Source organism: Rattus norvegicus, chromosome 6 (genome assembly GCF_021556685.1).
Source record: "Rattus norvegicus strain SHRSP/BbbUtx chromosome 6, alternate assembly SHRSP_T2T, whole genome shotgun sequence".
In the NCBI taxonomy this organism is placed as follows: Eukaryota; Metazoa; Chordata; class Mammalia; order Rodentia; family Muridae; genus Rattus; species Rattus norvegicus.
Window position 1 is genome coordinate 46336437 of NC_141539.1, and position 19757 is coordinate 46356193.

Genomic DNA, 19757 nt, shown 5'->3' on the forward strand with positions numbered 1-19757 from the left:
AAAAAATTAGGGGAACAAGGGGTACCCCACAGGGACAAGGTCGGAGGTCCTCTGACCCCGCCCCTTCATTCCCGCCCATCCTCGCCCTGCCCCGCTCCGCCCCGTTCCACAGCTCACCCCCGCCCCCACAGAAAAAAAAAAAACAAACCGGTAACCTCTACCCGGCCACTTTCAATTGGCCGTGCACATGAGCGAAATCCACAGAGACCAATGAACGGCGGCCACGGCGTGGCGAGCCCTTCCGGCCCGCCTCCGCGCGCCGGCGCACCGCCCGCTAGAAGCAGAGGGCGGGACGTGGGCGCGGCAGAGCCGAGGCGGCGGCGGCTCGGGCAGAATGCGGGTGATCAGCATGGCTCGACTAGTGCTCGGTAAGTGCGGGCCTGCAGTAAGAAGCCGGGCGGAGGTGGCCTGAGGGGCCAGGGCCGGGAAGCAGACTCGAGTGGAGGAGCGGGATGCCGGACCAGCTTAGGGACTTGGCGGCGAGCTAGGTGGAAGAGGCCAGGTCCGGCCCTCTAGAGGAGGCCCCGGGGAGTCGGAGACTTGCAGCCTCTGCTCCCCTCGAGTGCGCTCCGCCACCGTTCCAGCTCAGCCTTCACTTTTAGGGCGAATAGCAGAGGCCGGTCCTGAAGGTGTCTTAGAAGTGGGCAGTGCCCTCTGAGGGAGGCCTCACATCTCCTGAGCACTTCAGATGCTATTGAACGTCCACCCAGTTGTCCAGAATGATGTTTAGCGATTCGGTGGGCGAATTTGAGGATCCCTTTATTTCCCGGCTTGCCTCACAAGTGGGCCTATAGTTTCTGACATTAGTTAACTCAGCCGATCCTGGCTAAAAAGTAGGAGAGGGAGGTGGTCCCTTCACTCCTCCTCCCTCCGTTTACTAGTTGAGACCCGCAGCATATTTTCTCACCTCTCTGCCAGTTTTTTTTCAACCGTGTTCACCCCGTGACCTGTAGTACATATTTAAAGAGAGTAAGCAAGAAAAATACTACTTTCTGGGTTACTGTAGAGAGCAGATGAGAGGGAAAGGTTTAATCTTTAGTTTTCAAATGAGTGGCTATGAAAGAGTGATTCTATCAATTAACTCATTATTTTAATAAGGTAGGGAGCTTTTTTTTTTGGCCACCCTGCTGTGGCCGGGTGCCAGGCAGAAATGTTACTGGTGTGAATTTATAACACCCTTAACTGCTACAGAGATTGAATGGGAAGCCACAGATGGCAAAACCATCTGCACGCATAGATTGTGGACCCTGGGAGTTCTTTTTTTTCCCCCAGTAGTGCTCATTATCAATGTGTAGAGTGGCCATGTGAATTTTAGAAGCAGGATTTGATGGGTCAGCATTGACCTATTCAGCCATAATAAATCACTCACCCCCTGGGGATGGGGGTGGGATTGTTCCTTGGGGAGCAAGTGCAAAGAGCAGTGTATTTGAGTCTTCCTAACCCTGTTAAGTCATCTTAGAGCCATCGCTTGGTAGACTTAGGCAGACTGGGTGGTTCTGCTTCTCTTGGCCATTAGGGCAGCAGGAGAGCATGCATGGTCTCTGCAGGCATCCACAGGGATGGAGGGAGGCTCCATGCCTCAGGAAGGCCTCTCTCTTCCCTGGACAATTGTTTTCCTAGATATTGTGGTAAGTGTAGACATCCTACACTTTTCCTAGTTCTCTCAAGAGCTTCCCTTAACAGATGGCTACCCAATAAAAACACTCTGTCAAAGGTCTAAGATGCAAACACCTTAAAAGTTAGGATGGCCATCAGTCAGGTAGGTTGCACAAAGTTACATGGGAGGTGCTAGTCCATAATGACTTTACTTACAAAGTCTCCATAACTTTTTACCCACCTTTGAATCTTCATAAGACTCAAGTGTATTGAGCAAGTATGAATTCGTAACAGTTTCATAAACCAGAGGAACCTACTGGGTGTAGTAGCACATGTCTTTAATCCCAGCACTCCAGAGACAATCTCTGTTATTCCTTTTACTGAGCAGCACCACCCAATAGAAATACAAGGCAAACTCTGCAATGTCCTAAGTTTTGTAGGAGCCACAAATAAAAAGGCAAAGCAGAACAGATAACAGTGCTTTGAATTAAGCTTACATAGTAACTGCATTTATGATGGCAACTCCATTGGATTATATCCCCCAAATGATAAGCTAGCTGTCCCTCTTTGTGGCTTTGACACAGTGGTGCGAGTCTCCATGCTTCTTTGCACACATCCTTTCTTTAAGCCACACTCGTGTACTTAACCATCATGATTTCAGGGCATAATTGGTATGAAAATATTAATAAAATTGTTTTTGTTTTTCTTCAAGTCTTTGGAACCAATATGAGTCCTTACCATTGGAGAAGCTCTCGGTTTGGGGTGGCCACATGTGGCCAGTGGCTCTCATGAGGGAGAGTAGTTTGAGGGGACAGCCCCACTGGCTGAGCCAGCATCTAAACATACTCATCCTGTCCCACCTAGTGAAGTAGATGGAAGCCTTGCCGAGCTCCTGACTCGGAGCTGTTTGCTCAGATCCTCCGTGTCCTCAGCCTCTCCCACTGTGCATACATATCCACACAACCACTCGCATCTCTAGGAGATGCTCCCTCCACCCCACACAGCTCATGCTCTTCCCAGTCTTCATAATGAAACTCATTTAAGCAGTTGTCTGTTCTCTAGACTTATTCCCTCCACTTCTCCAATCCTCTGCCCTCGGCTCCTGGCTATTTTCACTATCACATTAGCTCAGGTGCTCACAGACAACGTTGCCATTAAATGCCGTGGCAGCTTCGGCCTTCCCTGCTTTGCCTTCTGGGTATAAGCTAGGTGTTCAATTCAAATGCAGCATACTTCTTAGACGTTTGTAGTAGCATATGCTCACTGTACAGAATGGTAGATTTCCTTGTGACATTTTCATACATGTACATGGTGTACTTTGACTATATTTACTACACACAACTCGTTACCCATTGTCTCTCTGGTCCCATTTCCCTTTCTCAGTAGTTCCCTTCTGTTACGTCTTTGTATTTGTATGTAATGTGGGTGGGCGTATATGGCATATTCTCTGAGTGTAGAGCTGTATACACCCATGCCTGAACCTGCAGAGACCAAAGGGGCATGCTGAGTGCCTTCCTCTATCTACCTTATTCCCTCGAGAGAGGGTCTGTAACTGAACTAAAAGCTCACCTTTCAACTCTGTTGGTTGGCCAGCAGACTTTCATGATCCTCCCACCTCTGCCTCTCTCCTCCTCCACAGTGGTATTACAGACATACAAGCCATGCTCAGCTCTACGTGGACACTAAGGATACATGGATGCTAATGCTTGCCTAGCAAGTGCTCTTACTCACTGAGCCATCAACCCGGCTTTCACATCTTTAAAACAAAAGGGGGGGGGGGAGTGGTTTCCATCAGATACAGTGTTCTTGACTAATGTATCTGTTTACTCATGCCAAGACATACTGAATCAACATCTTGGAAACAAGTTAGAGAGTTGCTCTGCCACTTGATGTATTTGCATTGAGTATACATAGGCATTTTCTTCCTGTGTTTGCTTATTTAAAAACAGGATGATGCCTAGATTCTAGCTAGCTGCGAAGAACCAAGTGATTTCACTTGGAACTAGAAGCAGCAACTGCCGTGGTCTTGAGCTCCATGCCCATCATGCTCAGCACTGCAATGGGAAGAACAGAAGAGCGGGAGGCAGGGCTGGCCATCCTTCTGTGCGGGCTTTGGTTGGGGAGATCCCTGTGCTGTGGACTGTGCCATCACTGCTGCCTTTCTGTCATTTGTCCAGGTCTGGTGAGCTGTACCTTCTTTCTAGCGGTCAGTGCTCTCTATTCCTCCAGTGATGATGTCATCGAGTTAACGCCATCAAATTTCAACAGAGAAGTTATTCAGAGTGATAGTCTGTGGCTTGTAGAATTTTATGCACCATGGTACGTATTATAAAATAGTTACGCTTTTTAAAGACTTATTTTGTTTTGAGACAGGATCACTAACTGTGGCTGACCTGGAACTCACTCTGTAGACCAGGCTGGCCTTGAACTTGCTGAGATCTGCCTATCTCTGCCTCCAGAGTGCTAGGATTGAAGGTGTGCACTACCAGTCCTGCACATGAGTGCAGGTGTTCTGTGTAGTCTAGGTTGGTCTGGAACTCCACTATGTATCCCAGGCTGGCCTAGAACTTACTACATGTTCCTGAGAACTGAGATTACAGGTCTATACCACTATATCCAAGTAGTGAGGAAACAGAGAATAGGAGACAGCCCTGCACATGCCAGGTCTCTTGGAAGCCATGGAGACTGAGTCAGTTGTGGGTGGTCTGGGAAGGGGTCTGAGTGGGTAAGGTGCTGCCGTGCTTGGTGGCCTGATTTTACTCCTTGGGACCCACTTGGTGGAAGGAGACCTGGGGCTTTCTGCATACACAGTCTGTAAACATACAATGTTTCCATGCATAGTAAACTGTTGCATTATTTACTAGTTAAAGCACTTGATGAAATGATGAGTGGAAACTATGAAATGCTCAGGGTTGTAGTTGTAAAGGAACAGACTGTAAGACCCCTGAGAGAAGTTAGTCTGTAAACTGCATGCCTCTGAAAATGAGGTAACACAGGGGCTTGGATTCCCAAAAGTGAACAGCATCTTGTAAGCTTTGGAAAGTGATGTTCTTAGTTACTTTTTTATTGCTGTGGTAAAACACCATGACCAACCAGCTTTTAAAATAAGGAATTTGTGTAGACTTATAGCTCCAGAGGGTTAGAGGCAGCACAGAAAAGGCATGGTACTAGAGCAACAGAGAGCCAACTAGAGATGGTCTAAACTTTCAAAGCCTGCCCCAGTGATACACTTCCTCAAGGCTGCACCTCCTAAGCCTGTCCAAACAGCGTCACCTACTGTGAACGGAGTATTTTAGTGCCAGAAACTAGGGGAGGAGTATCTCATTAGAACCACCACAGCATATGACATGGATTTTGTTTAATTTCAAGGCAGGTTCTTACCAGGTTGCCTAGGCTGGCCTTGAACTCACTTCCAAATCTCGGGGAACCCTTGAACTTGTTCCTTTCCCTCAACCTCCCAAATTGCTGGCATCACAGACCTGTGCTACATGACCTGGGCTCACATGAAAATCTTACCAGTGAATTGTGAAGTCCTGAGTGGGTGTATTTTTTTTTTCTTTTTTCTTTTTTTCAGAGCTGGGGACCGAACCCAAGGCCTTGTGCTCGCTAGGCAAGCGCTCTACCGCTGAGCTAAATCCCCAACCCCGAGTGGGTGTATTTTGGGATGTGCCTGTTGAAGGTTCTGTGGTGGTTTCTAAAATAGCTCTAGAAACTTAGCAGTGCCTCCCAGCAGATTATTTAAGGGCCAGCGTAGAAAGTGGAGGTGTGGTGTCAGACATTCATGCCAACATATTGCAAATTTGGCTCTTTTTTTAATGCTTTGACTATCTTATAAAGGTACTTAGGCTTTTAAATCCAGTTGTTGGTTTCCGTGGTAGCCATCTATATTAGTACAGGCAGATAACTACTTGTATAGGCTGTTGATAGTTGGCTCTATGAGATGTTTTTCACATTCAGCTTCTTATCCCTCATGTTGTGGGTAGTTGATTTGTTTCTGAGAGCTGCAGTGCAGTTTTCCTGGGAAACTTTACCTGATGGTATGATTTTGAAGGTTCTGGGTGTGGTGGGTAATGATTATGCTGGCAGTTTATGCATAGTATTCTAAGTAAGAAATGTCTAGTTAGAACAGTCACTTCAGCCTTTTTATGTTTGCATTCTTATCATCATAGTGCTTCTTTCACAGAGTAAAGGCTTTAGACATTGAGCAGAGCATTAGAGTCAGGCACCGTTAGTTCTAGCTCTCTGGAAGCTGAGGTGGGAGCACTGTAAGTAGTTCCAGGGCTACACAGCAAAGCCTTTTCTTAAAAAAGAATTTAAAAAACAAAGCAAAACACTTGGGAGGTTTAGGCAAGGGAATCAAAAGTTCAGCATCAACCTCGGGACCATATGAGACTCGAAAAAGAAAGAAAGAATGGAGAGACAGCATACATGATAGAGTGCATATTGATCTCCTGTCCAGAATGCCTGGGGCCAAAGGTGTTGGGAGCTTCCCAAATTTTGAAATATTTAGACAGATTTTACCACTGAACAACTGTAATCTAAAATTGAAAGCCCAAAGTGCTCAGAAGGTTTCCTATTTGGTGGTTTTGCTTGATTTCACTCTTTGCAGTGTTAGGAAGAGAACCAAGGCCTTGCTCACACTAGGCCCTGAGCTACATCAGAAATTACAATTTCAGCATGATGGACACTTCACTTGCACTTCTCTTCTAGAGTAACAGATGCCAGTAAGTCTAACACGATGTAGTTCTAAAGTTGTCTGTATGATAATATTAGAATGTCTGCAGCAATTGTTATTGTTTATGATAAGAATAGCTGTGGTTTTTATTCATGGCAGCCATTAAGTAGTAATTTCATCAACTGTGGGATGTTTACATTTATACTAGAAAGAACTCCTACGTTTTCTATTACAACTTAGCAAAAACAGATTCCTTTTTATGTAGTCTTGGCTAAGTAAGCCTTATGGAAATTTGACTTCTGGATTGCAAGTGTCTCACCCAAACAACAAAGCATAAGTAAGCATGTCGAAGCACCAGTTCAGGGGATTGCCCCAAAGTGATCTTACATAGGTCCAGTGATGTCCTTTGCGAAAGTGAAGGTAGAAGAGACTAGTAAAACCTTTTTAGAATATGCACCGTATTGCCTATAGATAAACGATACTGTCTGCATACAGTGGGCATTATACAGCAGTGAGAATGAACAGCACAGTTGCCCATGGCGTCATTGAATAATAGAAGTGAGTTTCTGGCTGTCATATAGTATGCTTAGCCTTGAAGAGGTCCTCCTGCCTCTGCCACTTCAATGCCAGCATGACTGGTGTGCCACCCTGCCTGACGCCTGGCTTACAGTGAGTTCTGTTTGGTAGTTGTTCACAGTCAGTGCCTACAAAACAAAGGCCTTTCCCCTGTGTTCTAATAGGCCTGTCCCAGGTAGTGGACAAGAGATGGACTCTGCTTAATGGTTATGGCTTACTAGAGCTTTTATTAGGTTGATGAAAAGCCAGTGTCCTGTGTCCAGTCATTGGGTACCTTGTACTTGTCTTCCTTGCAGGCTTCCAGCCCAGGGCATCCTCTTGGGAAGACCCTGGCAGCTGTTTTAAGAGCTAAAGGCCAAAACAAAGGGTTTAACTGTCATTGTGTTTGTGTTTTATCTTTAAAGGTGTGGTCATTGCCAAAGGTTAACACCAGAGTGGAAGAAAGCAGCAAGTGCACTGAAAGTGAGTCTCTGAGAGGGTCTCTCTCACCTGTGTGTGTTCAAATTTGGAGGTGGTTTAGTTTACCTTGGGAAGGTAATTTGCATAATCAAAATCCTGAATGCTGGTGGTGTTGCCTGACACCATGCTGGGGAAGGGTGTGGGGCAGATGCTACTGCTCCAGTTGTCTGGCTTTCTCCTCTCTGTATCCAAACTAAATTATGTAGTTATCTTAGCCATGCAGGTTCTGAAGGCTTTGTGCCCTGTCCTCCACAGTTTCTCTCCTGACTAGACTTGCCCTTCTCTCCTAGTTGTCAAGGCCAAAGTCTGCAGGGGTCCTTACAACTGTACTCAGCCCTTCTTTACCTGTATACTTGAATCTGATGAGGTTGTAGTAACAGGAAAAGGAGGTGACCTTTCTGTATTATTTCAGGATGTTGTTAAAGTCGGTGCAGTCAATGCAGATAAACATCAGTCCCTGGGAGGTCAGTATGGTGTCCAGGGATTTCCTACCATCAAGATATTTGGAGCTAACAAAAACAAACCAGAAGATTACCAGGGTAAGGATTCTTCCCACTCCATTCCCCTGTAGGCATTACCTTCTGAAACAGTTAGCCAGGCTCCTGCAGTATCTTAACATTGATTCTGTAATTGCATAGAACTTAGTACCTCCTCCATGTTTTAAGCATTAACTTGTAGGTAAGGTATGTGTGCTTGACTTATTTAGGGTAGTGGAGACCCACACCTTTTTACCTCCCTGCCTTTTTCATTACAGCTGTTTAATATTTGATGAAGATCCGTTTTCCTCCCTTTACTGTAAGGCTAGGGTCTGGCAAAACATGCATGGTTTGTCCCATAATCTGTATGCCTTATGTGCATGTGCAGTTGACTACGAAACTATTATTAGTGTCAAAATCTATTGGCAATAGGTACTCAATTCTCCCTGTTCTAGAGATGCAAATTTATGAATGTCTGTTAGGAGTCACAGAGGCAACCAAGGAGAGTGCTGGCCCTGAACTCTGGGGAATAAATGTTGTTTTAGTCACACTGCTCTTCCTGAAGCATCTCGGGACTGTGGTGGCTGAGTGGTAAGCTGTGCTCAGACATGCAAGGTCCTCCATTTGTCATTAGGTACATCCACACAATGTCTAATCAGAATTGTTGGATTGGAGCAAATTGTGGTCCTAATGAAAGTATTGCATAATCTTTATGGCAGATTTGGGGGCTTGTGGGCTGAGTAAGAGAATCACAGTTAAACACAGGCTGGGGAAGGCTGAAGGTTATGAAATCTGAAGTAAACTCAAGGCAGCAAACTGCCATGACTGCCCTACCTCTCCGTGCTTAGGCCTCTGGTCCACACAGCACTTACTGCTCTGCCTTGCTTCTTTTTTCTGTAAACAGAGTGGTAAAGCCTGCTCCAGGCTACCAGAAGTATAATTAAAATAGTACATGCAGGGCTGGAGAGATGGCTCAGTGGTTAAGAGCACTGACTGCTCTTCCAGAGGTCCTGAGTTCAGTTCCCAGCAACCACATGGTGGCTCACAGCCATTTGTTATGGGATCTGATGCCCTCTTCTGGTGCGTCTGAAGACAGTGACAGTGTAGTCACATACATAAGATAAATAAATTAAAAAAATAGTACCTGCCAAGGATGGAAGACTCATACCTGGGAACAGGTACCAGTCTGCTTGGTAAATCTCCATACTTGGGAGGTAGAATCCTTGGAGATAATGCTTTGGGTGCATCATTTCTTCTAGATGCCCAAACTGCAAAGAGCGTGAAATAATGAAATGTTGTTTTCCAGAGTAAACATCCTGTCTTTTTTCTTTGGGGTGATAATTGGTTATAGTTTTGCCGTTTGACAAAAATAGAATGCTTAGAGCATTCTTCTACTGCCATATTTACTTGTAAATGAGGTTGTTTTGTTGCTTGTATTCATTGGTGGCGTTTATGGACTTCAGTGCTCACATGAAGGTCATAGGACCAGTTTCAAGAGTTCTCACCTATCATGCAGGTCTCAGAAATTAAACTCAGCTTGTCAGACTTGGTGCCAAGCACCTTTACCTGCTGAGCCATCTCATCTGCCCTTGATAAGGTGTTTGGGACCTGGCTGTACCTGGAGCTTTGTGGATTTGCAAGGTTGCTTTTGCGCAGAACAGCAGGGCTGAGTGGCAGCAGGAGGTAGTGTGTCCTCAAAGCTGGAGAGTACTTGCATGCATGTGGCCCGTTATAGGAAAATCAGGTCTATACTAGTGCACAGTGGGAAACCCTCTTTCCCTAGATGAGCTCTGCTTCGGTATATTCTGTACAAAAGGTGGGACAAGGACTGGCTGGGACATAGAGCTGTGCAGTCAGAGTGCAAGACTGCTCTCATACTGGCCCTTCAGTTAGCTGAGCACTTCCTGTGAGTGCTTCCTCTGTACACTTGGTATAAGACTCCTAGTAGATGCCTGACCACAGAAAGTCTGTGTAGACTTTTCCTATCCATAAATTAGGCAGTAGGAGATTAACAGCAATAACAGTAAAATAGAGCAATAAAAGTCAGTGACTGGTCTCACTTGAAACCATAGACAAACCATATTCTTGGACTGTGGTTAAGTAAACCATAGAAGATGGGAACTGTGGATCAGGGTGGCTCCTGAGGTGTTTTCCTTCTAATGTGATGTTGGAAAATCCATTAGACCTGGGCCTTTGAAGATGGCTTCAAGGCATGCATTGCCCTTGCTCCTCTGGGCCAGTTAGCAGCCCTGGGGTCTTTACCAGCCCTGGGGTCTTACATCTGTAGTTTTGGGCAGACTTCCATACTTACTGCATTCTTGTATGGTTGAGGTTTGGTTTGGTTTGGTTTCTTTTTTTTGTTTTTCGGGTTTTGTTTTGGTTTTGGTTTTTTGTTTGTTGTTGTTGTTGTTGTTGTTGTTGTTGTTGTTGTTGTTGTTTTTGAGTTAGGGTTCCATGTAGCCCTAGCTACTTACTGAGTTTTAATGAGGTTGTCACTTAGGATTGAGTTGCTCTTAACAGCCAGCTAAACTGGAAGCAAAAAAGAAGAGAGGCCTTGAAAGTTTTCTCATGACTTGGCTTCAGAGATGTCTCCTGTTCTACTCTTCCTACACATTTCTGTCTACTCTTCATGTCTTAGAAAAAGGGTTGTTGCCTTCCCCCCGCCATGTATTTGGGAATTTTCCCCATTTTTCTGTCTAGAATCTCAGCTTCTCTTCTGTGTCTGTGCAGTCTGTGCAGTAAACATGACATTTTCTTATTAGAAGATGTTGTTTTCCAGACAGAGAACAGAAAGGTCTCGTTCACGTCAGTAACAGTAAACTAAGGAAAGAGCACGCTGCAGTGAGTGTGTACAACACCTAATTGCCACCAGTTGCCTCTGACAGATGTATAGTTCCGAGTCTTCAAGGCTTCAGAGGGGCGCTCGTGCAGAAGCCAGCCTGAGGTGGCCTGCCTTTACCTCCCCGTCTTTTGCTGTCCCACAGGTGGCAGAACTGGAGAAGCCATTGTAGATGCCGCCCTCAGTGCTTTGCGCCAGCTTGTGAAGGATCGCCTTGGTGGGCGAAGTGGCGGGTACAGTTCTGGAAAGCAGGTAAGGCTGTACAATACCAATTTCAATGTGCCTTGCTTTCTGCCTGGATGTGTGTATATTCCTTATACAAGGTGTCGTGTAACCTAGGCTAGCCTTGGATGACCTGAAACTCCTAATTCTACTTTTACCTCCCACGTTCTAGAATTGCAGGAGTGAACAGTTCCTGTCCAGTTCCCCCTGATATTATAAATTGGTAAACTTTCTATTAAAATATTATTAAGAATGGTTCACCAGATCTCAGAGAAAAAAAAAATCAGCCACCCAGCCTGTTCATTGCCGTCCATACAGTCACAGGGCAATCCCTAGTCAGCCCCAGAACATCTTGCCACAGTCTGATAATGAGGTTCCCAAGCAGGTGTCTGGGCCCTGGGCTGGATTGGAGAGTTGGAACTACAGAGAGTGAAGGTGCTCCAGGCCAACGGCAGCAGGCTCTGAGATCTCGTGACCTTCACAGTCCCAAGAGGAGAGTCACGACTCACTTTCCAGATTGCCTCTGCAGGAGCTCTGGCCTGTCTCTGTAGCAGGGAGTCTGAAACACGTGGGGCATTCTGTAGGATAAAGAGAAAGAGACTCTCCTGTTCTAGGGGTTGCTGTTTTCATGCTTTCGTATAAAGCATGAAGCTTGTCTGTGATGCTGATGCATCCTTAGAAGTGCAGTGTTAAAGTTCTTTATAAAACGGCTCTCCACTCCCTCAAGAGGCCAGAAAAACTAGCTTGGGACAGTTTCAGCACCATCCAGTGGTGACCCTGTTGTCTTGCCCCTGCCAAGGCAGTTAGCCGGGTGACAGACACAGCACAGCAGAGCGGACGGTCCCATAGGTTCAGCTGGAGAAGACTGAGGTCTGAGGGTGTAGGTTCGTGGCAGAGCTTTTGCCTGTCATGTGCACAGCCTGGGGAGGAGGAGAAACATGAGGTGAAGCTATCTCCAGTGACCTGGCCTTGAGACTCGAACACGAGAAAAACAGTTGTGTTCACACAGAATGCTCTGTCGGTGTCTGCATTCATCCCTGCTGTAGGATACTTGAGCTTCCAGAAAATAGCAGATGCAGATCATAGGTTGTATAAATGTAGCGGGAACTGTTTAAGACTGTTATCGAGCCTCCGGTGCAATCATATTGAACAACGATTTCCGTTTGTTGGTGAACAAATAAAAAACGTGCTTACCTTGTGGAATGACTGTTTTGTCTGTACTTGTAGTAGGAGAGGTGTTCATGTTTGTCATGTTGTATGACAGGGCAGAGGTGATAGTTCAAGTAAGAAGGACGTGGTCGAGCTGACGGATGACACCTTTGATAAGAATGTCCTTGACAGTGAAGACGTTTGGATGGTTGAGTTTTATGCTCCATGGTGTGGACACTGCAAAAAGTAAGTGCCTTCTACCGAGTAGTATGGTCACTCACGGCCCTGCCCACGGTGTGGCTGTGGAGCTCTCCAGTAAGAGCTGCACTGTTCCAGATACGGCCAGGAGACTGGCTCGTGTCCAGACTTGGTATGAAGAGCATACTTGGGATAGCATCATCCCTTTGGTGAAGCTACCATGATGTGTTTGATTTGTGACATAAAACATGGATTAGGCTGTGCAGCTCAGGATAAGGACCTTGCTATGAGTTCACTATCTCTACAGCTTGGAGCCAGAATGGGCTGCTGCAGCCACAGAGGTAAAGGAGCAAACGAAGGGAAAGGTGAAATTGGCAGCCGTAGATGCCACCGTGAATCAGGTTCTGGCCAGCCGGTATGGGGTGAGTGTGTCTACAGCTCATTTACTTTGAGAAATACTCAAGATTTTCAACAGCTACTTGGCTCCTAGCCTCTCTTCAGATTAGGCAGGGAGATGTTCAACTGTTTTGTGAGGAAGTTGTGTCCCTCCCTGTCAAGTCGAGAACCCAGAACTTGTGAGTTCATTCGCCAGCACTCACTTGGCATTCGACGCCCTAGATTTGACAGATTCACTCACAAGGCTCTGAAAAGTTGGTCCTCTTGCTCTGGAGTACACACACTGTATCATTAAACACGCAGAGCCTGAACAGGGTTCGCCTGAATACCACAGTTAGTAAACCTCTGACTGCTTCCAGCTGCGATCCCCCCCATTTTTGGTGATATAAGCCATGTCTGACATGGTGGGCAAAGTGATCTACCGCAGAGCTATGGTCCCTATTCCCACATACTTGTTTTTGAGGGAGGGTTTCATTGAGTTGCTCAGAGTGGCCTCCAACATGTGGCCCTTGCTTTAGCTTCCCAAGTAGCTGGAATTACAGATGTCATGTTGCTTGGCTGGAGCATACTTTTGTAATAGTGAAATATCTATGAAGTGGTTTTAGAAAGCATAAAGATTGTGGGGTTTGGGTTGCTTTTTTTTTTTTTTTAAGTTTTCATTTAAATACTCTAATTGTTGAACTTTGATAGATTAAAGGATTCCCTACAATCAAGATATTTCAGAAAGGCGAGTCTCCTGTGGACTATGATGGTGGACGGACGAGATCTGACATAGTGTCAAGGGCCCTGGATTTGTTCTCTGATAATGCGCCACCCCCAGAGCTGCTCGAGGTAGAGCATTTTCCTTCCCCCGAGCAGTGAGGACGCTTTGGTCAGCTGACTGCAGCCACTGCAGCACTGAACCCCTTGCTCAAAGGAACTCTTCACTTTTTAGACAGTTTGACTGTGTAGCCCAGGCTAGCCTTGAATCACAGCAATCTTCCTGCTTCTGTCCCACAAGGCCTAAGATTATCAGCATGTACCCCCAGTAATTGACTCCTTTCCTCCTTTTTTAATTGACTCCTTTTCATAACTTTCTGGCATTAAAATACTTAGACTGTGAGCTAAAGCTCACTGAAGCTGCTTAAAAGTAAGTGTGGATTCAGTCATACTTGAGCTGTTGGAGCATGTGGTATGGCCGCCGCTCTGCCCTGGTGTATGCAGATGTTTTCAGTTCTTACAGCAGCACCAAAGGGGGAAAGACTTTTGGAGAAGCAGACAGCCAAGAGCCTCATACTGTGTAAATAGCCGTGCACAGATGTGTGGGCCGTGTGTTCAGCCGTGGCAAGCCAGGCTGCTGGGACAGAGCACTGTAATTACAGAGACTGCTAGGTGGCATAGGAATGAAGTGGCACTGTGTTGTAGCCGGTTCTAGATGGCGTGCCTGTACTAGGAGGCATCATGTGGAAGGAGTCTGAGAGTTGTGTTGTCTTCTGTGCAGATAATCAACGAAGACATAGCCAAGAAGACATGCGAGGAACACCAGCTCTGTGTGGTGGCCGTGCTGCCTCACATCCTGGACACCGGTGAGCACAGGCTTTTTTTCATTGCTGTCACTGCCGGCTGCTTAAAGCTCTTCCTAAGTGAACTCATGTTGTTTCACCTTCAAAATATTTTATTGTAACCCAGGAGCTACAGGTAGAAACTCTTACTTGGAAGTTCTTCTGAAACTGGCTGACAAGTACAAGAAGAAAATGTGGGGGTGAGTTCTGAGGCCCAGCTCACCCCTGAGAATGGGGCAGGCCTCGTGACTGCTGTGAGTGCTGCTGTAGCTTGTGCCTGAGTCTATCTGCTTGTTGCTCACCAGTCCTGAGCCTCGGGGTGCGCACAGTAACTAAGTTCAGGTGACACGGGAAGGAAGATGCAAGTGGACACTCTCGTGGGATCCGAGCACTCCCCATGCAACACTCCTTTCTAAAGGTTAAAATGTATTTTAGTCTAGTACAAAAAGCATCCTTACCCTAAAGCCAGTCTGCTTTCCCAGGTGGCTGTGGACGGAAGCTGGAGCCCAGTATGAGCTGGAGAACGCACTAGGGATCGGAGGGTTTGGGTACCCTGCCATGGCAGCCATCAATGCCCGCAAGATGAAGTTTGCTCTTCTCAAAGGCTCTTTCAGTGAACAAGGCATCAATGAGTTTCTCAGGTAATTTTTTTCAGTTGTTTATTGTTTTATCTGTTGGGCTTTGTTGGTTTTCATTGTCATGTGTAAGCCAGGGAGGACGTTTATAAAATTGAGCTTTTAAATCTTCCCTGTGGCAGTTGTTCATGTGCATGGTGAGGCTGTTTGTCCTATTGCACATTATCCCGGCCTCACTGGAACTCTCACAAAGCCTTAGACATGCTCAGGGCAGCCATGTCTCGCCCATTCCCACCCTCACCATGTACTTGGTATTTGTATGTGATCCCCTGGTGTGGGCTAACATGATGGATTCTTTAATTCAAAGCCAGTTTGCAGAGCTAGCTCTCCAGTCTGCCCTCTTCACCTCTTCCTCAGACTCACCCCATCAGTTCTTGGGCAAATACAAGGCACAGCATTGCCCTAAGAGATTGGGTTTCCCTGTCCCTGCTTTCTTCCTTGTTCATTTCTCGGCCGCCATGGGGAAGATGCCTGGCATAGAGGATACTTGAGAGCTCTGAACTTCTGTCTGACAGAGAAGGTTAGGGCTGCCTCTGTGCATAAACACACTGTCCCATGGTGTGCCGGACCAGGGGCCACACTGAGCATAAACACACTGTCTGTCCCATAGTGTGCCAGACCAGGGGCCACGCTGAGGTCTTTTTAAGACCCCACACTGTGATTATCAACACTGAGGGATGTTGCATTAAGAACTTTCCTGTAAGCCCTCTAACATCAGTAAAACATGAAATGAGAGTGTATACTTTCCTCAAACATGGTAATAAATGAACCCAAGTTAATGTTTTAAGGTTTCGATTGCTTGTCTGTTTTTGTGTGGTCTTTGTTTTGTTTTGTTAGCTGTCTTCAGACACACCAGAAGAGGGCATCAGATCTCATTACAGATGGTTGTGAGCCACCATGTGGTTGCTGGGAATTGATCCTCTGGAAGAGCAGAGAGTGCTCTTAACCACTGAGCCATCTCTCCAGCTCCTAGTTTTGCTTTTTGTTGTTGGTGGTGGTGGTGGAGTTTCTGCAAACAGAATAATCTCACTTGAATTTTTTGTCCTTGGCAGTTGATGCCACCTCAATTCTTGGCTTCCTTTCTTGCTGTCACCTTGTACTTTTGTGGGTTAGACAGACTGTGTATTCTGATAGTATTTTTGGTTTTCTAGTAGCCAGATTATAAGTTTTTTATGGATAGACTTTTGGGTCTCACTGCTAAGCTGCTTTGTGCACCAACATTCTCCTAGCACCAGGCTAGGTTGGTTAAAACCATTCACCTCACTGGAGATGCGCTCTTCCAGCACTTGGGCTGACAGACAAGGGTCATGGGCAGCCTTTCCAAGGATGAGCTTGGATAACATGTTCTCTTACGATGCACTTTCACAGTGCAGGGGTTTGGCTCTAACTTAGCAGCAGTGCTTTCTTTATCAGTGAGAGGCCTGAGACGTCGCTCCTGACTGATGTTACCAGTGGTTGAAAAGGCTCTTCAGGAGGTTATACTACAGCAAGGGGCAGTGCCTCCATGTCTCCATTCCTCTGTTCTTTAAAGATGCATTTCCTTTTGACGGCTTGCTCATTCATTGTTTACATCTAAATGCGTGTTTGGTATTTCTTCCCAAGGGAACTGTCTTTCGGGCGTGGCTCCACAGCACCCGTAGGGGGTGGTTCCTTCCCTAACATCACTCCCAGGGAGCCCTGGGATGGCAAGGATGGCGAGGTGAGTGGCTTCGAGGGGCTTTCTCCCCAGTTTGTGCATCTCTGGCAACCAAGTCCCCATCAGGCTCCTCCTGTCCTGCCTGGGGCATTGTCAGCATGCGTTTTACCTTTCCTTTAGAGAAAGAGTGTTCTACTAAGACCACAATTTACAACTAGAGAGGGGGCCTAGCACTAAAGAACCCTGGATACTGTTTCAATAGGACCAGGATTCAAGTCCCAGCACCCACGTAATGGCTTACAACGCTGTGTGACTTCAGACCTGGCAGGGACCCAGTGTGCTCTTCCAGCCTTCTAGGGCATCGAATGCACGTGGCGCACACACATACATGCAGGCAAGACACATACATTTTTAAGAAATCACAATTTAAAGGTCAAGTGAGCTTGGCTCTATGTCTATAATTGCACATATGCCACTTGAGGCTGAGGCAGGAGGATTGCCATGAGTTTGAGACCAGACTAGACTGAGCTAAAGAATGAAGCCCTGTTTTAAACAGAAAGCCTAGCTAGGTGAGGTACAGTCAGCTGTGGGAGTCGGGTGGTTGGATCTCTGGATTTCCATGGGGTTAGAGTTTGGTGCAAGAGCCAGGCTGGAATGTGGAACCCCTCTGGAATTTGCTTTTCTATTGAAACCTTTAGTCGTCTGAGGCTTTAACAGTCGTTCTGTGTCCTAGCTTCCTGTGGAGGACGACATTGACCTCAGTGATGTGGAGCTCGATGACCTAGAGAAGGACGAGTTGTGAGGGCCACAGCCCGGCCTTCAAATGTCTTTCCTTGGGAATGAGCAGTTTTCCAGCAGGAAGTTCTTCCGGTCAGCTGTCTGCGCTGGCCTTTCCGAGCAGTACTCGCCGGCCACTGGAAACTGCCAACAGTGAACCTCAGCGTCTCAAGAAAACACTGAAGAATTCTATGAATTGTAGCAGTGAATTGGATTGTATTCTCTGGCATATTTTGAAGAAAATTGGGCTATTGAAACATTTTTCCCTCCTGACTGCTGCTTGAATGTTCTTGGAAGCTGTTTCGTATGTATAGGGTTTTTAAAATGTGATTCCTTTGTTTGAATATTAATGGCTTTTTCCATTAAAGAATAAAATGATATTTTGGACAATGCTGATAAATGTATGGAATTAGTAGCACATCATAAAACCAGAGTCTGAGGTTTAGGCTGAAGACTACTAGCCCTGTGCCCTGACGGCTTACATCCCCACCTCCCTGTAGAAATGTCTCTTAAGTGGAAAACCAGACCTTTTGGCAAGGATGTGGTTCTGTGTAGGAAACTTAGTACCAAGTGAGAACAGCATTTTATGCCCCAAAGTCTGTCTTCAGTGTCACTGGTGACTGTTAGGCTCGGGTTTTCAGTGTGTTCTCATTATCTCCCATTAAAAACCCTAGTGGGCTGCCAAGTTATAAAGCACTTGAAAGTCTGGAGTTAACATTAGAACACAAGACTCAGGACTGAGTACTTTATTGTATCTTAAAAAAATAAATACACTCTAACTAATATCTGTGAGTATCTTCTGAGTCAGAATCCGGCAGGACTCAGTTGTCTGACAAGGTCTGAGGCTTGAGTGAAGCAGGCTGGCCAGCTAGTCAAGAAGGCTGAGGTCGATGTGGAAGTACACGTAGGGGAAATAGTCCTGGTTGCTGAGCTGCAGGCCAGGGATCTCCACGGATGCCTGCAGAGCAGCAGCGAAGATGGTTCTTGTTTTTAAGGGAACTCTTTTGGGCTCTGGGCATACAATCTGTCCTGTGCAGTTGCCCTGCCACCACACACATCCCCATGCTTAAAACTGACACCATGCAACCCTGTGGTGGTGGTGCATCTGCATCCCCATGATACCTACATCCAGTATGCTTGCTGCAGCAACTTCATCCAGGTGCCGGAAGACCGAATTGAGCACCTCTCTCAGGCGTTTGGTGGCAGACTTTTTATGGGGCTGCAGGAGCACAGCCTGGAAGTTCACTGGAAGTCCATACCTGCTCAGACAAGACAGGCCGGTTGGGTGCTTAGTGTAAATACCAGCCAAGAGGGTCTGGCCAAAGTCGAGGAGCAACTCAAGTGACATTGGATGGAGAGATGGCTCAGTGATTGAGTGCTTGTTCTACAGGGCTCCAACTCGGTTCCCAGGACCCATGTCAAGTGACTCAACAGCCTGTAACTCCAGCTCCAGGGAATCCTACAGCCTCTGACCTCTGAGCACCTGTATATGTGTCACAACACATTCACGCACACGTTCATAAAAATAAACCCTAAAAAATGAATGAATGGCCTGTAACCACAACTTAGAAAAGCAAAACTATATATATATATATATATATATATATATATATATATATATATATATATATATATATATATATATATATATATATATATATATATATATATCAGGCCAGGTAACGAAAGGCTAGAAATGATACTAACTGTATCAGGGTCTCTGAACTGTACAAACCATTTCTGAAGGTCACAGCTATGACAAGAACCAAGAGCTCATGGCCCCAGCCACCTGTACCTGAGTTGCAGCGGGTCTGAACTTTACAAGTCTCCATTATTTGTTATTTCCCACTAAAGGAGACAGCAAAAGTCCTGTTAAAGTATATTCCTCTTGCTCAGTTCTTGGGTGCATAGCAAAGAGCTTAAATCTGACGAATCATTTTCTCAAGAATCACTGCTGGGGTGTCCACTATTCCAGAATAGCATTCAAGTGCATCAGCGATCCAAGGTTCGACTTGCATGCCTGGCCAGTGTGACTGTGCTAGGCTATGCCTCAGATGAGTGTCCTTGGTGCCTGCTCTTACCTCGCACAGAATCTCCTAACCAGAGTGTGCTGTAGAAATGAGTTGGGCAAATCTGTGGATAGCATCAGCATGTCCATGGATTCCTCCCTGGTTCCTAAACATTCCCAGTCTTCGTTGTGGGCAAAATATTCCTGGGATATGACGGATGCTGCTCTTCCCACTATGTCTGCAGGGGCCACTGGTGCTTCTGCTTTTGTTGGCCAGAGAGGCCCCCTTGTACTGACTGCCCTTCCTCAAGGCAGCCAGCTGATCATAACAAATCCCAGGTGCTGACAGCCCAGTTGATTGTTTACAGACAAGTGATTGCTCTTCCAGCCCAAGTTGACCAGAAACATTAAATGATCTTCTTGCCTTGGCTGATTACAAGCATGAGTACAACATTTGGCTTCAGGGCCATCTCATCCTCCTAAGTCCTTACAGCTCTCTTGGCTTTTCTGTCAGTGACATCCAACCTGCCAACCCTCCTGTCACAGCTCTGAGGAACATCATCCCACCAGGACA

General features: G+C 46.2%; 2 protein-coding genes across 25 annotated transcripts in view; one reads left to right on the forward strand and one right to left on the reverse strand.

Moving 5' to 3' along the window:
* The first annotated feature begins 316 nt into the window (after positions 1-316).
* Pdia6 (protein disulfide isomerase family A, member 6) lies at positions 317-17565 on the forward strand. The gene is given in 13 exon segments (NM_001004442.1): positions 317-368; positions 3774-3915; positions 7252-7309; positions 7719-7845; positions 10767-10873; positions 12108-12238; positions 12498-12612; positions 13277-13417; positions 14067-14151; positions 14255-14327; positions 14610-14768; positions 16365-16461; positions 17132-17565. Coding segments are annotated over 13 exon segments (1338 nt in total). The 5' UTR covers positions 317-334; the 3' UTR covers positions 17201-17565.
* Positions 17566-17886: 321 nt separating this feature from the next.
* The window catches only part of Atp6v1c2 (ATPase H+ transporting V1 subunit C2), a 63551-nt gene continuing 61680 nt past the window's right edge, over positions 17887-19757 (reverse strand). For 23 of the 24 annotated variants that reach the window (XM_087554026.1, XM_087554015.1, XM_087554011.1 and 20 more), the window contains 2 exons: positions 18302-18434; positions 17907-18133 (listed from right to left, as the gene is read on the reverse strand). In XM_087554026.1, coding sequence (XP_087410152.1) covers positions 18044-18133; positions 18302-18434 — 223 coding nt within the window. In that variant the 3' untranslated portion in view covers positions 17907-18043. 24 annotated transcript variants of the gene reach the window in all.